This window comes from Platichthys flesus, chromosome 5, assembly GCF_949316205.1.
Source record: "Platichthys flesus chromosome 5, fPlaFle2.1, whole genome shotgun sequence".
Taxonomy (NCBI): domain Eukaryota; kingdom Metazoa; phylum Chordata; class Actinopteri; order Pleuronectiformes; family Pleuronectidae; genus Platichthys; species Platichthys flesus.
Genome location: NC_084949.1, coordinates 18,025,554 through 18,041,261, shown reverse-complemented (window position 1 = coordinate 18,041,261; position 15,708 = coordinate 18,025,554). Strand labels below are relative to the sequence as shown.

Genomic DNA, 15,708 nt, shown 5'->3' with positions numbered 1-15,708 from the left:
CTCCTACGAGTGGCTTTTGTGTCCCACGGAAATTTAGACAAGAGACTTCTTCTTGTGTTTGTTTCTAAACAAAATGCCTCCAGGAGCAGATTTGTTTGCTTCTCAATTTGTGAAGCACGTTGTGAGCCTTTATGAAGCAGGTAAAGTCTGTAAGCATGAAAGGATGCATTTTGAAAAGGAGAAATGTAACACATGTGGTCACGTGGGTTTGTTACGTACCAGGTCTGCAGTGGTATGTGCTGCTTTCAGGAAACGGCAGCAGGTTTTCACTTTCCACCTAGCAATTGCATCTGCATTTGATCATGCACCAGTATCCGGCATTTCAAATCTTTGCTGACTCACTACTGCTGCTTTTCAACACTTTCTACTCGCTGGCAAATTTTGGAATTTGCCAACAAATTGGAGCCAAATCAGCTTTTAATCTGCAGTTGTCGAGTGCTTTTACTCTTCAAAGATGTAGTTAGAGAGTCCCGCCGACACCTCGCCTCCTCCCATTAGGTTTCTAGCAGGCTAAATGCAACTCAGTGTAGATTTAACCAGGCCGACTTTCTCAATGTCCCATTCATTCACACGCCCCTAATCAGCTGACTGTCAGCAGTTAATGATTATCCAATCACATTTGACCATGATGTCAATCAGCTGATCATCTCGTTGCTGTCAAACTTCAAATCTGTCTTCCTCTCTGTCAGCTGTCATTTCAGTGATTCACTGTGACCCCTCCTCCTCCCCGGTCACCTCTAGTCTCTATACTACACAGCCACGCCCCCTTCAGCCCTGATGACATCGCTTCGGTTTTGAGTACCAACATTTATTTTTATCCAAGAACTTTCATCTATCATTGTGCACAACATTAACTTTGTGTATATGTTTTCTTTAAATTGAAGCCGCTCCTGATCACATGTGATATCATTACGACTGTAATACCCCTGATCACATGTGATATCATAACGATCACAAGGCAGTTGTGTAATGTGTTAATGCACAGTTGTGTAATGTGGTGGTTCCTGTTGTTAAGATTGCTTTGCAAAGAAATCTAAATAGGTAATTCATCTCTTCAGTCGTCATGTCACTAGATTCATACTCTGTAAAGTCTTGTAGAAAAAGGAATAAAAAGAAGAGGAAGGTAGAAGCTACACAGTAATCAAAGTTTAATGAAGAAATTGCAACTCCATACCCCCCCCATCCTCTCAGCTTGCTCTGGTGACCTGAACAGTTCCTCAGACTCAAACAAAATAAAATTCTCCACGGTTTGGACATGTTTTCAGTTTCTGACCTTGAATACACAGAGACAACACAACACACAAACTTCCAAGCATGAAACACAACTCTAGAAAGTTTAGCCATTGCTCTCTATAGAGACCCCCCATCCCATATGCTGGAAAAATGTCAGTTTTTATTTGTTTGTTTTGGGGGAAGGGGGTTAAGCTGGGACTGAGACGTGAGTCGGCCCTAAATCTGCTGTGCCACGGGGATAAACCCTGGTCTCCTGGAATGTGCTATGACACAGAAGCTTCGCAATGATAGAGGAAGAAAGAAACAACAGATGAAAAATGGATGAGAGATAAGAGTGGCAGAGGAGTGAGCAGGTGGTGTCGAGGGCTTGTGTTGGAGCTAAGATGGAAACAGTGGGACACTGGGCATGCAGGCAATTAAGGTGCATCTGTAATTCACTCACCACACTGAGAAGCTAATGCAAGTAGAGAGCGTGTGTATTTATGTGAGTGTTCCACGAAGAAAAACAAGCCAAAAAGGCTTGTAGCTAAATGTTTGATGCAAGTACAGTCCGAGGGTCAAGGAAACGGTGTTAATCTTCTTGGTGTAATAAATTAAAGCTCCCCCCCCCCCCCCCCCCCTTGCCACACCAGCTTTGTGTAAAGTGCACTAACCGGTCTCAGACAGAAGCTTGATGGACTCCAGCACGCGCTCAGTGTAAACCCCAGGTTCATAGTTTTCCATCTCGGCGTTAATGATGTGGACCACACGAGCAGCTCGGCCCCGGATGGCTCCGGCGGTCCGGTCGAGAGTGTCCACGTCTCCCTCTTGCAGAGCAATTACGCATTTGTTGACATCCTCAAGGATGTGGTTCTCTGCAGGGAGGCCCCAAACAAAGACAGTGAATGAGATTGGAAAGACCTTGTAAACGTCCTTTTAAATGTAGATCTCTCATTTTGTTTACATTGTGTGATAATGAGTATAATTCATGTTTCCCTGTGAAGGTCAATGAGTTGTTCATTTTATTCTGTACAGTCACAATTCAGTAAGTAAAACCATTTATTCATGTAAAAAAAGGAAGAGAAACCAGTATAAAAATGTACATCTGTCAAAAACTCATGCAAAATGTATTAATTTACCTTTACTTTTGAATCCATGTAAAGACCTAAAAGTACATATTTTTTATATCCTAAGAAAATGACATACAAATGAAAGCGGGATGGAACAAATTCACAAAGCAAAACACAAGCAAACAAAAAAAGAACCAGAAATGTCTTATCTGATTGTTTGATTCCTGACTCTGGAAATTTGCATCCTTCAATTTAATATCTGAAGGATGAAGCTTTGACTGTGAGGGGGAGTCAAAATCAGGAACACCCGTTTACCTCCAATCAGCCAATCTGTGAATAAGAATCTCATACCTGACACCGACAGGAAGTCATCCACAGAGGTGATGTCATCCACGGCCTCGGTCAGGATGCGCACCTGCTTCTCCCACTGGTCCTTGAACACGTCCATGTTGTCCTGGGCCACCTTGCTTTGGGGGCGAGCGGCCAGAGTGAGGGCAGCATTGATGACCTGGTGAGTAAGTAGGGTTAAATACGTTAGGTGGGTATCTGTGTGCACGTGTGTGTTTGTACTTGAGCAGATACAAACCCTTCAAGTTGGACTTCAACGATTAATTTGTGCAAATGGGTATCACTTTCCATCATGATTAATATCAAGACCTGTTAACTGGCTGTGTTAAATTGTTTGTGTTTTGAATCATTTACAGGCAGGAAGAGAGGATAATGGCAGAATACTGAAAATCAGGTTGACAGAGGGTAACTTTTTCATAGAAAACTATTTATTGTTGGTTTTAAAGTTTCCGTGGGCTGTTTAGAGTTGCAGTCATAGATGGCAATTTGTCATTTTGATTGGCTGCCAAGTTTGGGTATAACTTTCAATCATTATTAATATCAAGAACAACATACTTGTTATTGTCAAAAAGCTATGATAATCACATATCATAGCAGGGTTTGTGGCATTGACATAACATAATGGACCCAGATGATAGAGCCCATTTTCATCTTAATGAAAGTTTATAAACCCTGGCTGTGTTTAATTTCTGTGTTTTGAATCATTCACAGGCAGGAAGAGAGGATAATGGCAGAGACTGTATATCAGGCTATGACTACACAGGGTAACTTTTTTCATAGAAAACAATTTATTGTTGGTTTTAAAGGTTTCTGTGGGATGTTTAGTGTTGCAGTCATGGATGGCTATTTGTCATTTTGATTGGCTGCCAAGCTTGAAGAGGGTGGGTCCTATCTAATACGAGCCTGTCGGAGGGCGGAGGCGAAGACGAGCAGAGTTATGAACATATGACAACCGCACGCTGCACATAAAGTTTTAGCTGAGGCCATGCTTGGTAATGATTGATAACTCTCATCCCTGTCATACAGTGGCTTCACAGTGTTTTCGGACCAGTTGACTTTTTGCTCAGTTTGTGTTAAAGATTGTACATTTAAAGTAAAATCTACAGTGTCTTTAACATATTTTTCACATTTATTAAACCAATTTCCTCTTTTGTAGTCTGTGAGTGACACTTTAGAGGACTGAGAGAAGTTGCAGCAACAAGATGAGCTCACTGGGGTTTTAACAAGCCCTGCATCCTTTCCTGTTGTGTACCTGTGAGCACAACTTAAAAGCTTGACAGTCGTTAGATATGACATAATAAATATAAAACATCAAAAGCGTGTGCATGGAATTAAAAGGATGCACCTTTTTCTTTTACGACTTAAAGAGGACCAGATGAAATTAAATAGAAGAAAAAGAGTATAAGGCAAGTATTTTGATTTCAAGGCTTTGATCTGCGTAAGATAGAACATTTGGCTTCAAGCCCATAAAAGAAAAAAAAAAAGAAATCCACTCTTCTCCGAGTTCTAAAATGGTTGGAATTTAAGAATGTCTTTTAAACAAATCTTGCCAACAGACCTGTACTTGCAACTTTAATCATAACACAGTGACAGCTGGCATCTGTGGTTTAAACAGAGGTGTCATAATTTTCATTCTCCCTGTTCTTCATCACTTCTTTTTATTAGATGATGTCTTGGCTACATTAATCTGATGCAGCAGAGGAGGTGCTATGATCTCGACGCAACAGTAGCTCAGGAGGTTGTTAAGTGTGTGTGTGTTTGCATGTGTGCCGATAAGGGACTTGGGTAAACTCTACCCAGAACAGCTGGAAATATCTGTCTTTGTTCTTCCTCTTCTTTGTTCCTTCCTTCCCTACTCACCAAATCTGGGTCTATTATGTTTTTTAATCTGTCTGTGGTATCAGGAGATGGTTCCTCCCCAAGTTTTTATTAGGAAGTGGCTCTCAGCAGGACGACATAGAGTGGGGCCTGCACATTAGATACTCAATCTTAGATTCAACCTCCCCCTCTCCATTTCTATCCTCCATTACAATGTTGGGTCCCTGGTGAATAAGGCCTATCGTTTAACTTGGAAACAGTGGATCGATTTTAACGCCCTCCTTTGCTCACATCCGGAGAAACAGCACCACAAGGTCCTCCTACACGTTATTCACAGGTTTTACTCCCAGTCTACTAACTATGATTTGTTCTCTGTCTTTGCGAGCTTTTACAATTTCTCTGAGGAGGCGGCGGCGGCGGCGGCTTTGAGCTAAACAGGAGAGTTAATAATGCCTGTGTGCTTTATTGTGGGATGAGAGTGTTTGTTTAAGTCCTCACCTGTGGACATAGGCTGTCAATCTGGGTGGCAGCCATACGAACCAGCTTCACACCCTCCTCATTGTTAGAGATGGAGCAGGCGAGGTTGGCCACCTGAATAAAATGAGCAAGGAAAAAGGACACAATGGTTAAAACCTGTTGCTGAATGCGTTTTGTCTAAAGGTCAAGAGCAACAAAGAGACTCAGCAATGAAAAAGATGACATTTTGTTTCAGATGTCTAAAACATTCACCTGTGCATATGAAACAAAGACTGTATATAAAAATGGACGACATGTCAGCTCCCCAAAAGTGAAGCCAAATCATTGTCTTCTTCCTCTGGTGGCTGGCTGCAGTATAGAGCTTAAACATGTCTCCTTCATGTCAATGGAGGGGACACTGACCAAAAATAAAATGTGGAAATGTACATGAAATAAGGACGTTTCAGGTAGTTACTATCAAACTGATGTTTATATGTTTTAACTAAAACAGAAAAAAAGCATACAGACAAAAGCAGATGAAAACTCCTTGGGGGAAGTAAATAAGTGAACTGCATATTGCCATGGTGTGAATGAACTTGTTCACTCAATAGCATATGAAAGTAAGTACGAATTGAAACACAGCAAAGTGTCTGCAGTAGAAAGGGCCTTTTCTTCTGGTCTATAGATCCCCTGCAGGAAAAATTACCTCAGAAATGCAGTCAAGGGAAATCTGAGGCCAGCAGTCGGAAATCAAATCAAGAGTGTATCTATCTACCAGAGTTTTATTCATTTAGTTTAAAATCCCCTTCATTTCGTGACTATCCTTTCTGTGCAGCTCAGCACAGAAACACATAGATGGGATTTGGTGTTAAAAGACGGTAACTTTGGTCTATACATTTGATTAATTTTGACAGCTGAAGCTTCATATCGGCTCCAGCTGGTGAGATCGCATTTTTCCACAGCACGAGTACAGTGGATTTTTTCCCTATCACTTACATTAGAATTACAAAAGGGCAAGCTCACAGCCCACGACGAAAAAGAAAAAGTACAGCAACTGAAAACGTCCATAAGTTCACGTTAGTGCTGTTATAAGACTGAAACACATACATAGATACTAAACCTGAATTTAGATTTTTTTCTACAAAATTCAACTTAGACACATAGATAGTATTTGATATCAAACAATTTACTAGAAGAAATCAGGATTCAGATTAAATGGTAATGTTGATTCAAAAAATAGTAATATTGTTATGTACTAATTTCCAGACTGCAAAGACAAAGCTCAGAGTTTAGTTTTATTATTTTCTCCAATTTCTTAATTATGTGATTTTTAACGTTAATATTTACTCATGTTATATTGAGTATTCAGTAAATATTGTTTGTTTCTCCCTCAATCTGTTCTGCACAGGTTGATTCATATCCTCAGACCAACAGATGGAACAGAGGATAGTGATGGGAGCACCGGGGCATCAGGTGTGGTAGTGTGAAAGGGCCCTTTTTGCTAAGGGCCCCAGGGAGGTTAGGGGCCGCTCTGGGTTACTGCTCCACCACCTGTCCCCCCTGTCCCCGGTAAAATGCCTAATTCTGACCCAACAACTTTGGTAGCGATGGCCTAATTTGGCTCTTTGCCTGAGCACAAAACATACAAAAACAAGCTCGTCCAACTTTGCAGCTCAGATACAATTCATTTTACCCAAAAAGGTGCCACTTTAAACGTGTGATTGCAGCGCCTAATGTGGAGATGGAAAATTGAAGAGCACCATGATTATATACTCGTGCACATAACTGAAAAAAGTATAACCAATGTAAAAAGTTAAGCTAGAGCCTTGACATGACACAGAGACTTCATATGTCCATAACCGTACTTTACAGACCCTACATAATTACAGGTTGACCACTACACAGAGGTATGCATTTCAATAATGGCCGTGCCACATAGTGCAGATTGGAATATAGAGTGCCCGGTTGCAGAAAGGTTATTGGATTCATTCAGATCCAAAACGAACAGGTTCACACAATACGTATGTACAGACTGATTAATTCATTACATTGACATTTCGAACATGGCTCTGATGCATGACAACCATGCCTGAGTTAGTATCAGACGTGGTGGTGCAGGGAGGAGCTTTGTTGTATAATTAAAGTTGGGTTAGATGGGTTTTATGTCTGAAACAACCCTTAGTTTAAATCATGTCTGTCTTTATATCGAGGCTCTTGATTACACGTTTAAAACCCAACTCCTGCATGGAAGACCCGTACAAGCTTATCCCTGTCAATTTCTGAACTGTCAAGATAATGTTGGTACAGAGCCGCGCTAATATGTTTGAAATGTACATGTTCGGAGTTCACTTCTTGAAACTAATTAAAGTTGATTGACAGGATTTGGAGATTGCTTGATTTTTTTATCTGTATGCAACAGAATGTACACAGTGGCTGAATAATTTAGAAAAGATGGAAAACATTGCAGAAGCCATCAAAACCCCATATCTCACAATCACACACACACACACACGTGTCATCATACTCCAGAGCATCACTGTATTGCACAGTTCATCTTCATAACTTCAAACTCTATATAATCTAATACTATCATTAAGTAAATCAGATTTCAACATGAATCCGGGCTTGGAAACTGAGCTAAACAGACACATGCCTATTGGCAGAAATAGGTGCCAGTCTGTATTAGCACTTCTGGAGCTCACATGTCACTGTTTGAGGCAAATTGAGGTAAATCAAATTGGTGTTGGAGGACTCTTGCTTAAAGCCCCGTCTCTTTACACATGACAGCAATGAGCACATTGATTGATTGCAGTCCTTTATGTGAAGCAGTGTGTGTGTGTGTGTGTGTGTGTGTGTGTGTGTGTGTGTGTGTGTGACAAAGTGAATCACTGTGGCAGAGAGTCTGTGTTCCACATAAAAACTTGTGGCTGCTCACAGAGGATCTCTTTGCAAAAACAAAGCATCATTTAAAGGACAGTTCCAGCAGGATTGAGATTTCTGCACTCATCGACTGCTTAACGTTATTGTAAACTCGACAGAGAACTCCCCAGAACCTTAATTTTGTTCAAATTTTGCCTCAGAAAACTAGTTCCAGGAAGAACGGGGCGACCACGCCAACCCTAATTATTTAAATAAGTTTAGGGGCTTAGAGTGAAAATGTCCTTAAATAACCTTTTAATGCACCATTTACTGCATCTCCATTAAGTAGCAGGCTTTCGAGAGGTAGGATAAAGGTGGGCCACTTTTCCCATTCAGCTATTTTCCAATTACAATATAATAGAACTACTTTAATGGGAGAGAGCAAATCTCTTTTCTCTGTTCTTTATTCACATTGCATAGTTCCCTTTCTGCTCAGGCCCTTGGCGGCCCCCCGACTGCTGCAGTGGGCTCCTGTGAGGCAAAGGGGCAGAGGGCTTTCTGGAGGCTGGACACATGCCCACCAGGCACACTCCCACTCGCTCTTTCCAAACACAGAGAGCTGGGCCCGAGCCAACGCTGCAACATCCAGCCAAAACTACTAATTGCAATTATCTAAGGAGGCGCTTCTCCTTTGAGGTTTTTTTTTTTTTTCCTCCAAAGAGTGAAGGAAAAATACAAGGGAGGAGGTTTGAGAATACACCATGCGAGTCTAATGCTGATATGGTCAAGGATGTTGGAACAAAATACCTATTTCAAAGATGCGCATGTGTGAGAGAGAGAGCGAGAGAGAGAGAGAGAGAGAGAGAGAGAGAGAGAGAGAGAGAGAGAGAGAGAGAGAAAAAGCACTGTTGAATGCCCATTCTTCATTTTAGCCATGACCAAAGAACTATCGATTTTGTCCCTTTGCTCGGGCCCTGGATAATCACTTCAATTCTAATTTGATGAAGGTTTCCACTGCGGCTGGAGAGACAGCCATTCTCGTGTATTCTATCTAAATCACCTAAATGGAGCTGAGTAACTGAAAATAGATCTTAGTGTGTCCTTTTTTTCAGGCGGGGGGTACTTTCGTGACAACCGCAAATCTATTGCCAGAGAGGACTGATGTCGCATTAACTAACATCTTAGCACATGCTCTTTAGCATCCTCTACATCAGTGTATATTTTGTCCATGTAAGCTCATGGATCTCCGCTTGATTCTACCTTCTCATGTCCTGGACGCAAATGTCATTGCCTCAGTTCTTTTTGAATGGGTGTTTCAGAGCAGACTTACAACCATCACAGCAACAAAACATGCTACATTTCGCTAAAAAGGGGCAAAAGTGTAAAATAATTACAGCATGTACAGTTAGTTGTTGTTTTACAGATAATTTAAAGTTAAATCATCTAAGACTGTCTAGATATTAAAGACACTTCTTGCCATCAGCAGCAGCCATCTTGGTGGAAAACAAAAGTGCTTCAGCGCTGCTCCCCTGTCAATCTACAGGAGCGCGTGGGTCCAAGCTCACTGATCGGTCTGGATTTCAGGGTCGAGCTAGAGCTGGAGCGAACACCTTGCCAAAGCAGAGACAAGCCGAGCCAGAGGAAGACTCCCTTTGCTTCACACTTGACAGTCTGTACCCCCCCCCCCCCCCCCCCCCCCCCCCCTACAAATCACCCCTCTAACGGAGCTGGTGTCAGCCAAGGAGCCGGGCTCAAGAGCCTCGCCTAGAGAAGAGGCAGGAGGCCGACCTGAGAAGGAGAAGGATGGTGGTGGAGGAAGCAATCAGTGGGGATGACATTTTTGCGATATAAGATGGAGGCACTTTGTTCTATTAAAACTCTTTCAGGATGTTTACTTGCAGTTATGGTGTTAACGTGGGGTTTATTGACATGAGCAAAAACATTTCTTTCAGATGCACAGAAGAGCCAGAATCTTCCTCTGCCTCTTGCCTCTCTACCACTTAAACACACACACACATATACAAACAGTTGATAAACACACACACAGCTAACAAATCAGTCTGTCAGCATAGATGGAGCAGAACATGTAACGTGGGAATACAGTATGCAGACTGTGAAACAATTACAGAGCTGCCCTTGCGGAGAGCACTTCTATTTGTTTAAGTCATGAGCTGTCGGCTCCCAGCAGCAGCGCCTGCACATGCAATGTATGGACCAGAGGTGACAGCAGCAGGTTAAGGTGCATGACTTCAGGTCGTGTGAGGTTCGAGTCCCCGGGGGATTCTCAGCACCGGGAGCTGTGGACCTGCTGCGACTGACTATGAACCACGCCTTTGAAAATCAATTGCTATTAAGGAGTGAGGCACGTATCGCCTCAGGAAGAATGCCCACCGGGCTCGCAACAACATCACAAGGAACAGCAGACCTTGCAGCACATTCCACAAAGTGTTAAATAACCAGAACAAAGGAATAGATTTTCAAGCTTTTACGCCATGAGAATCTCTTTGATGTTGGATAAAGCTCACATGAAGGCAGCTCTTGATTGCTGGATATCTAATTCCTAGTAAAACTAATTCAACATAACAATAATAATAATAATAATAATAATATATAATAAAATAATCACGTCTTTCTTTGTCTTGTAAATTTAGGATTACAACATGAACAGAAATTAGGGAATGTGTCTGTGAGTCATTTTGATTACAGATTGCTGTTTAATTGCACCCACTGCTACCTTCCCACCCCCCCTTCACACCCACCCATCGCCTGAGAGATGGAGTGGACCCAAATTGTGAGTGACTCTAATGCACTTAGGAGTTCTCTCTACACTTCCTAACTCGGGATGGAAACGAGTTTAAGTCACTGTTTACTAAGTGACAGGTTCACTAATATGTAGCTGACTTGAATACAGTTCTACCCTCCTCAATGCGCACTTATATACACACACACACACAAATGCACACACACGCACACACACACACACACTCTCAAGCCCCCACCCCCATTCATGCAGAACCCTGGTTTATCAACTCCAGAGATACAGAGGCAGACGCTAGTATAAATGCAGCTACAGACACAAAGCGTCTCTTATTATTCCCATAATAGCCTGAAATGAAATGGAGTTCTCCCACTAATGAACAATCAAGGATGCAGCCCTGCATTAGATCAAAAGGGTTCCAAATATAGTGGGGTTGTGAATAGGTTCATGTAAATAGGTGGATATACAGTATTCAATACATTCAATATCGCAACACTGCTTAATCACAAGAAAACCTCCATATGGGGAAATATAGAAATTTAATATACTAATTCAAATACAGGTTTACTTTTGTACATTTCAACAAATGTTTCAGAAAAAAATATCATTTACTCAAATTGAAATCAAATCAAACAGAATGTGAGCACCTTCATCAAAACGCGTAACGTTTATTATACAACCTCTGCTGCTAAACTGTAAGTGGCCTTGGAGTTATGTTAAGACATCCACAGAGGCAGCCTGACGGCAACATGGGAGTTCAGTGACCCAGTTCCATACGGTCAGTGAATCCTTCACCAGGTTTCTCCAGCAGTTGAACACATCCCCCATTGACCAAACCCTTTACAATAGGAGCATGTGCAGGTGCATATGGCTGCAGGGGGTGGGGGGGTCAGGTGTGGGAGGACACAGTCCCATCAGTAGAACAGTGATTATAGTCACACGCCATGACTTTCTTCCACTGGAAATTGACTTCCACATTAATTACTCTGTAATGTGTTTAACGCTGCTCCTCAGCATGTTCGGTGATTAGGCTTGTTTTTGACGGCACTACTTTTAATAGAGTGCAGCTGGCTTCAGCTCACTGCATGCAGAGTTAGACCTTATACATCCGTCCTTTCACTGTGTCAGCAAAGACCATCTGCAGCTTCTGAAGTGGGTTGATCACAGACTCCAAAGACTTGTTTTAAAAAGCAAAGCACCTGTTTAGGATTTTGAAATTTATTTGAGTTAAAACCGAAAACTAGGAAAGTTACTAGAAAAGGACTTGGCACGAACCAAACACAAACTGAAAGATTCATCACAAAATCATGTTTCTAAAAAATCACAGCTTGAATGCCAGAACCTTGTTTATCAATAAAACTCCAATTCAGCCTAAAACAATTCCAAGTTAGCAAAGTAATCAAAATTCTGTTTTCTCAATGCAAGTCAGAAAATTGCAACATCGACGGTCACTATGTAACAGTTGTAGAAAAGGTAAACGTTAGGGACTTAATTAAATAGCAAACGATTGTGCTTTGAAATGGCTCTGTTTAATTGCTATTTCATTTAGATGTGGATTTTCTTTTGCTTCCCTCGGCATTAAATTCTCAGTTTGTCAACCGTAACCACAAATGATACTTCAAGTCTTTTGTCTTGCTTTTTTCTCTGCTCATCCTATCATAGTCCCGTCACTACTCCCTTTTTCATTTTGATCAAAAGATCTTCGAGAAACAATTTATTTTTCTATTTTTCTTTTCTTTTGAGTCTATATGATTTTGAATCAAAGCTGTAATTTGAACAGAATCACCACTTCACAAACATATCATGGTCTCTGTGAAAGCCATGACTGAGCTGGCATGACAGGCTGACACTTTGTGATTTACAGTGCTCCTCTCTGCAGAGCTGCAGCTGAGGCTCGGGTATCCCTGCTAATGCCGGGGCTGGCTTCTTGATAAATATGATAATTTGCTCCCGGCTGCTGGAGACGTGAAGCATCACTGCATTGCATGGAGAGGTTAGAATTGTACATGAGAGAAAGGCTGGATAAAAACACAGCCCAGACAAGGACAGAAGTAGCACTCACACACTTCACAGAGTGGAGAACACCTGATGTAATACAGGAGACGACACTGGCAATCTGTTCTGCAGCACTGTGCACTTTGGTAGTTTGCTCTTTTCAGGTGCTAAATTGTTCATTTTTTGAGTGGCCGTATATACAGAGGGTTCAAGCCATGAATTATTTACATTGGAATCTGAATGCATAAATGAAGTCGACCATAGGAGGAGAGGATGGGCACCTAGAGGACAATATCCACAATATAACCTTTTATTGAGCTCAACAAGGGACACAGAGGTAATTGAAAGCAATATAAACAAATCATAAATTTAGCTGGACAGAACTGACTTGGGACAGGGGATATTTGTGTGTGTTTGTGTCTGTGTGTGTGTGTGCATGTGCTGTAGATAAGTGTCTTACAGTGTCAGTTTAGAGCTGCGGATATTGGATTATCTTGTTCACATTGCTGTAAATGACAGGGCACTAAAGGAGGAAGGGAGAGGGTAACAAATGGCTGACTCACTTTCCCTCAGGCAGAGGGCAACTATTCACACTTCCTACTGGCCCCAGTGTCTCGCTCCTTTGCTGCGCTTCAGTCATGAGGAACTGAGGCAGGCCAGAACGATTTCTCTTCATTTTGCTCTGTAGCGAGGGGGGGGGGGCAGAACCACCTAGTCCAAAAGGAGTGTTTCCCATGTAGGCAATACTGTAGTTTGTCCATCTTACAACATCTTATGCCTTCTGCTCAAGCTGCCACCGTTGCCTCAGGGGTCAGACTGCCTCTCTTACACTTCCTCTACATTGTTTTCCCCCACTGAGAAAAGAAAAAGGATCTCGAGCTGTTTCAACTGAAATATTGATTCCTCTATGCCTTCTCTCCCTCCTGCCCTCCCTCTCCGAGAGTGCTAGCCAAGGAGTCGGGCTTGGCACCAAAACATAATTATGAAAATGGACCTCTGGGTTGTTTCTTTTAATCTATCGCTACATTCCACAGTCCCTCTGCAACAGAAGCTATTTAAAATGGTTTCCGGGGGAATTGAAATGTTTAACCCACTGTACTGTAAAGAATGGTATAGTTATTGGTGGCGCAACATTGGTCGCACTCTGAATCAGGTGTGTAAAGAATACTTAACAATTTTTATCCATAACCATCAGGAGATCCCTAACACCTAAAAGCTGTGTCGCAGTGTATATCAATAGCAGACTCCCAGACGTGGAACAACCGAGGCAGAGCGATATATATGAGCGCCCGCTAGTTTCTGTCAAACGGCGACATCAATTTACACTGTGTGGCAGCCATGACAAAGTGCCTGGACTCAGACAGCTATTGCTGCTCTCTCCTCTGCTAACAGTTCAATGGCCAGTGAAACCCAAACGACGAAGCCAAAATCAGGCCCCATTTCCAAGACATTAGACTCTGCAGCACAATGTGAGATACAGCGGCTGCAACATTGAACGTATCAAGGTGTGGCTGCAGCAGAAGATTCTGTATATTCAGATGTGCTTGGTCTGTCTTTTTCAAATACTGTCAGAAAATGTATAAGTGAGATTTGTTGCAAAAAGGGTTGCGCGTGCGATGCCTGTATATCTTATTGATAAGCATGCTTGCAATATTGCGTTTTGCATAATTTACACTTCCTACCTACCTCAGCAGTGTTTGGGATTGGGCAGATTTGAAAAATTAGCACCTTATATCGCACAGGAAATGATTCTCAGTTTAAGCAAAGGATCTATAAAACCCTATTCCGATCTCAGACCAAAATGTGAACACAGCAAGACCTTGACATTTCTCATCATCGCAGCCCTCCGCCCTCCCATATCCATCTAAGGCCCTAGAAAAGCATGATTAGTTCTGTTGGATAAAAGATTCACGCAGTGGGAAAGGTCAGTGGTTGTCAGGCCTTAGTGCTTTGAACCTGCCAATCGGAGGGATGGGCGAAGAGAGAAGCAGTGAGGATCAGAGCCGTGACACTGATGATTATGAGAATCGATAATTACTCATTCGGTGTCAAACACATGTGAAGCGGGCTGGAAAAAATTGTAAACATCACAGTTGCTGGGCCAAGGAAAAGAGGCAAAACTCAGCTTATCAGGCTTCTATTTGCCTCCAGAAGAAGAAGGGAGACGTCAATGCTAAAATCAGACACTCGCACATTAAAGCAAAAAAATAAATGAGCTGCCGTGATTGATTTCATTAGCATCAAATTATTTTGCACCGTCTTGTCCTTTTTTGAATTCTGATAAAAGCCGACTTTTCTACACCGACGCCCTGTGAAAACAACACAGCCCTTCAGAGAGCCCTGCTGCATAAGACGGACTTCTTGATCTGATCTGTCTGCTGTATTTGTGTATTAGGAAGTCTAAATGTGCTTCTGGAAATGTCATATTGATTCCTGTGCTTTTGAATTGATGCCTGTGCAATTTTCTCTCAGGTGGAAACAGGGAGGTGTGAAGACGTGAAAGGCCACCGCGGCTCCGGCAGTGAGCAGAGTTAACAGCACAAATTACAATTAAAAGCAAATCCTCCATCACCGTGGCCATTAGTCCTCCTCCATCTTGGAACATTATACCAAGGTAGGGAGTCAAATAACACCCCATGTATAATGCAGTGTGTGCTTATGCAATCGCTGATATTTGAACAGTTTTAGTATACAAAGTATACTTTCAGTGATGATATAAAGTACACTGCAGCTAGCTGTGGGTTGTGCAGAGCTACTTTCCTGCAAAGGGATGAAGACGTGAGGTGATAAAACAGTAATGTGAGGCAGAGCATTTAGAAAAATGATAAAACGAGCTCTTGGAACTTTCTCTATTAGCCATTTGGTCCTGAGATTGTTCCCTTTCCTGCTCCTTTATAAAACAAACATCCTAGTAACAGTGTTGTGACTAATGGGCTTGATAGCCACAGTGTTGAATGAACCTTAAAGATTTGTTTAATAAAACTACCTCTTCGGTCATTTCTTTGTGGCTTGATTTCTACAGGCTGTTAGTTGTTAGTAATTGTGTGAATTGTAAATACATCTTATTTTTGTGGTAGAAAGAAAGACATCCAAATACATGTTTTTTTTTAGGTTGTGACATACTAATACCCCCCAAAAACCCAAATAGAACAACCGTATTGGCTAAAACCGAGCAAGAATCCTTCCAAATGT

At 41.9% G+C, this 15,708-nt stretch overlaps 1 protein-coding gene across 1 annotated transcript in view; it reads right to left on the bottom strand.

Annotated features, from left to right (window-relative positions):
* Window positions 1-15,708, bottom strand: part of ctnna2 (catenin (cadherin-associated protein), alpha 2) — a 276,055-nt gene that overhangs the window by 29,314 nt on the left and 231,033 nt on the right. The window contains exons 10-12 of the mRNA XM_062388807.1: window positions 4,947-5,039; window positions 2,634-2,790; window positions 1,887-2,087 (exon numbers count right to left, since the gene is read on the bottom strand). Coding sequence (XP_062244791.1) covers window positions 1,887-2,087; window positions 2,634-2,790; window positions 4,947-5,039 — 451 coding nt within the window. The remainder of the gene's footprint in view (window positions 1-1,886; window positions 2,088-2,633; window positions 2,791-4,946; window positions 5,040-15,708) is intronic.